Here is a 4,374-nt window from a genome sequence, read left to right as displayed (position 1 = left end):
TAGTATCGTGAGTCGAGTCGAGTCTTTTAAGTGTTTGTGAACTATTGGTGTGCTTGCTGGATTATTATTGTGATTTATGTGTGATTTGGATCTTTGTTATGAGTGCTGGAACTTTGTGGGCATGTCCACGAGTTCCTTAGTTAAAAATATTAAGGTTAAAAGTGCTATAATAAATAGTTTGGGTTGGTCTATCCTGTCTCTTTGCTTGCTGTTTTATGGAGCAGTCAGTGATGTTTTGGTTATAACTTTTCACCTGTTCGAGCAATGATCATGAAATTTTACTGGGAGTATATAGACTTCTGTGTCTTTCCAATGGCACAAGAATCACCTTTTTATCTGTTCGTATCTGAGAGTTATGACTGTCACAATATGAACTTCTGTGCTGTCTGGAATCTGAGGACAGTTTCTGTTGTGGTCTGTTTTTAATTAATGTAACGCTAGAATCAGAAAATGTGGTCTAAATCAAAGTTGTAGATAATTTCTTAAGCTTTCCAACCATATAAAGATCATCTTATTTGGATATTTGGAACTCGAGTTATGACAGTTTTTCTGACCTGCTGATTCTGCATCACGTCCAGAAATTTTCAGAATTGCCTATCTCTTACATATGGGTGATTGTGGATCGTTTGACTAAAGTTGCTCACTTCTTACCTGTCAAGACCACTTATAGAGGACCAAAGTTAGCAGAACTATACATGGAAAGGATAGTGAGTTTGCATGGTGTTCCTAAGAAGATCGTTTCTGATAGAGGTACGCAATTCACATCTCAATTTTGGAGGACAGTGCATAGTTCTTTGGGGACAAAGTTGAAGTTTAGCACAGCCTACCACCCTCAGACTGATGGACAGACAGAGAGACTTAATCAGATTTTGGAAGACATGTTGAGAGCATGTGCATTGCAGTATGGAACTAGTTGGGATAAGAGTTTGTCTTATGTAGAGTTCTCATACAACAACAGTTACTAACAGAGTCTCAAGATGTCACCGTTTGAAGCTTTGTATGGGCGTAAGTATAGAACACCCTTATTTTGGAATCAAACAGGTGAAAGTCAAGTGTTTGGACCAGATGTGCTTAGAAACGCTGAAGAGCAGGTGAGAAAGATTAGAGAGAACCTGAGAGTGGCACAAACCCGTCAGAAGAGCTATGCAGATAATCGAAGAAGAGAATTGGTATTTGAAGAAGGAGATTATGTCTATTTAAAAGTATCACCTATGAGAAGTGTGAAAAGGTTCAACATGAAAGGTAAACTAGCACCAAGGGATGTTGGTCCGTTTAAAGTTTTAAAGAGATGTGGAGAAGTGGCTTATCAATTAGAATTGCCTGAGAACCTGTCTATTGTGCATGATGTGTTCCATGTGTCTCAACTTAAGAAGTGTTTGCGTGTGCCTGAGGAGCAAATACCATTAGAGGAACTTGCCGTTAAAGATGATCTGACATATGAGGAGTTTCCAATTAAGATTTTGGATGTGGCTGAGAAAGTTATGAGAAGCAGAACAATTAGGATGTGCAAGGTTTAGTGGAATCGGTATTCGGAAGCAGAGGCAACTTGGGAAAGAGAAGATGAATTGAGAAAGGCATACCCGCAGTTGTTTGAGTAAGCACAGCCTAATCTCAAGGATGAGATTCTCTTAAGGGGGGGTAGAATTGTAACACCCAAAACTTTGCATCACTTTAAAATAGTTGAATTTGATTTATTAGCCTTGTGTGAGCATTTAACATAGGCAAAATAATTCTTTCTATGAAATTAAAATTAGTCTTAGGTCTAAGAACATGTTGCTGCCCAGCATATTTGATTTATATTTGTCTGGTTTTTGTTGCTTGAGAAAATGTTTTCAAATCCCTTTTGAAAAGCATTTAAACAATTCTAGAAAATAAAAAGGAAAAGGGAAAAGCTTTGCTAGTCACTGTTCTTGGCCGAGAGGCCGTTCTTTCTCCTTTTGGCCTACTCAGCCCAGCAGCCCGCGAGCGCCAGCGGCCACAGCCCGCCTCCATTCTCTCTCTGTCTCGCTGACGAACCGGGCCCGCACGTCAGCGTCGCCTTCTTCCTCCTCCGGCTCGGTGTCGAACCGGACATCGACCGAGCGTCGATCCACGCGTGGGCGTCCGCGCCATGCCCTATCCCTATAAAGGCCGAACGACCATGTTCGCGATGCCCTTTGCAACCCTAAGCGACCCGCCGCTTTGCTCTTGAGCCACAGAGCCACCGAAACCCTAGCCGCCATTGTCGAGCTCCGCCTGAGCTCGCAATTCGCCATGCCCGTCGCTCCTTCGCCCCTGTAAGCTAGCAAGAAAGCTTCGCCTTGATCTCGTGAGTCTTCCCGAGCCTTTTCCCCGGATCAATTTTGCTCATATCATGTCACCATGGTGTGCAGTTCAACGTCGTCCGCCTCCGCGAGCCCACCGTCATCCACGCTTCGAATCCAACCCCATCTTCGAGCTAGGTGAGACCGCCTCGCTTCCCTCTTTCTTTTGGGACAAGTCCCGAGCCAAATGGTGGCCGGAAATGTCCGGTATGCTTTCACCGGCGAGATTCCTCGCCGCGGCGATGTCGTGCCGCCGCGGTCGTTTCTTCTCCGGCGACTGTGCCGCCGCCCTCCTCCTCGGACCTAATCTGAACCGTCCATCTTGGATCGGACGGCCCGTAGAGGCCAATACCCCTTCGCGGGAAAAATTTGCTAAAGAGCCCCTGAGCTCTTTAGATTTTGAAACCGCAGTCCAAAGCGTATTCTAGAGAATACGTTTTCTCTTTTGGAAAACGTATTTTTCAATTAGCAGATTCAAAATCAAGTTCCAGATATTTACAGAATTGCCACTGATTTCAAATGCTTATAAAATGCTCATTTTAACTCCGATTTGATCCGTTCAACATGCGTTGGATTCGTAATTTCGTAGTCTACGTGTTGGTGTATTTGTTAGCTCAGTTCTAGTTTTTAAATTTTGAGTTCATGTTTAGTACATTAATAGTCTATAGGAAAACTTGGAAAATCCATATCTTGCTCGTTTTAGATCCGATTTTGGTGAATTTCACGTCTATGTGATCGTAGTGATGAGTAGAATGTTTTTATACACTTTTCAAACTGTTTTCTTGCTGGTGGTGTATTGTTCTAATTATAGCCCTTTGTTTGCTTCGTGCATGATTGCTCAGATGATTGTATGTTGTTGCTTGGTGTTGTTGATCGAGTTCAGACGGTGAGGTTTACATTGGTGATCAAGAGAACTTCTACGACTAGCAAGACCAGCAAGACTTTTAGGAGAACTTTGATCAAGGCAAGTATTGCTAAGGACCTTCCTTGTTGTCCTATTCATGATGCTCACTAAAATACATATGCATGTGTCTTCCTTGCTACCTATGGTAGGATTTCCTAGCTTTTGAATACTCAATTACCTTGTCACCCTAGGAGGTTTGCATTGGTAGTTCTATTGCTAGTGCAACAATCATGATCTTGAAACTTGATTAATGAATATGCTGTAAACATGAACAAGATGACTTTTTATCAATAGAAGGACTTGTCTTGTAACTAATTATCCGGGATTTAACATACAACTGTGAGGGCTATATGGCTCTGGCTCTAGTTGTTTGAGAAACCCTTTTCTAGCTGGTTAGAGGTCTATGAGTTGGCTATAGGACAACCTCTGTCCTATTGAGCCTAGCTATGGAAGCGGCGTTTTATATTATTGGAAGAGGGGGTTCCTATATCTGATGACCCTACGGCCCTGGCCGGTTAGACGAGCTCTTGGGTGGCTTTATATGGTTTCCGGTGTTTTGGGAGTAATTAACCCACTCATTTGGGAAACATGACTCACAGTGAAAGTGTACACCTCTGCGTAGAGTTAACAACCTGGTATACTAGCCGTGCTCACAGATACGAGCGACCTTGGAACACTTACATTAAGGGATAATGACTTTTACTTGTTAAGATGATCATTTATGTTAATTGTTTAAGATATTGATTATTCATGTTCATTGATCATGTGTTATGGGATTATTGCTACCTAGATGTTAATAAATGCTAAACTTGATGATGACTTAAATGCTAACCGCAGTAAACCAGTGTCAGCTATTTGAGCCTCATGAACCCTTAGTTATCTTGTTAAGTATGACATGTAATTATGCCTTGCTTTATCTTTTATGTTGGAAAAATCCCGGATGGGTAACAGATCAAGATTGGATTGAAGATTATCGTGATGAGTATTAGGCTTAGTGTCCACCAGTTGACGTCCCTGTTTGAGCTTCCGCAAGAGAGTTATCTTAGCAGCTATTATATCTATGTTTGAGACTATGTGTTGAATATTTATTCGCTATGTAATAAACATTGTATTGGTACAATTCACAATTTGTCCACTTATGTGTGCGACCGTTCCTGGGGTGCACAT

General features: G+C 42.0%; 1 protein-coding gene across 1 annotated transcript; it reads left to right on the top strand.

Annotated features, from left to right (window-relative positions):
* The first annotated feature begins 264 nt into the window (after positions 1 to 264).
* On the top strand, positions 265 to 1,517 carry LOC136479890 (uncharacterized). The gene is made up of 3 exons (XM_066477608.1): positions 265 to 414; positions 579 to 750; positions 1,042 to 1,517. The coding sequence occupies exons 1-3, from the start codon at positions 265 to 267 to the stop codon at positions 1,515 to 1,517; spliced, it is 798 nt and encodes a 265-aa protein (XP_066333705.1).
* Positions 1,518 to 4,374: the final 2,857 nt, after the last annotated feature.

This window comes from Miscanthus floridulus, chromosome 9, assembly GCF_019320115.1.
Source record: "Miscanthus floridulus cultivar M001 chromosome 9, ASM1932011v1, whole genome shotgun sequence".
Classification (NCBI taxonomy): Eukaryota; Viridiplantae; Streptophyta; class Magnoliopsida; order Poales; family Poaceae; genus Miscanthus; species Miscanthus floridulus.
The sequence above is the reverse complement of the archived record's forward strand: the minus strand, read 5'-3'. Positions and strand labels throughout refer to the sequence as shown.

Coding starts and splice junctions, on each gene's coding strand:
- LOC136479890 (XM_066477608.1), top strand. CDS start 265: ATGATCATGAAATTTTACTGGGAGTATATAGACTTCTGTGTCTTTCCA. Junction 415..578: donor TGAGGACAGTTTCTGTTGTG/GTCTGTTTTTAA, acceptor CATCACGTCCAG/AAATTTTCAGAATTGCCTAT. Junction 751..1,041: donor GAAGATCGTTTCTGATAGAG/GTACGCAATTCA, acceptor GGAATCAAACAG/GTGAAAGTCAAGTGTTTGGA.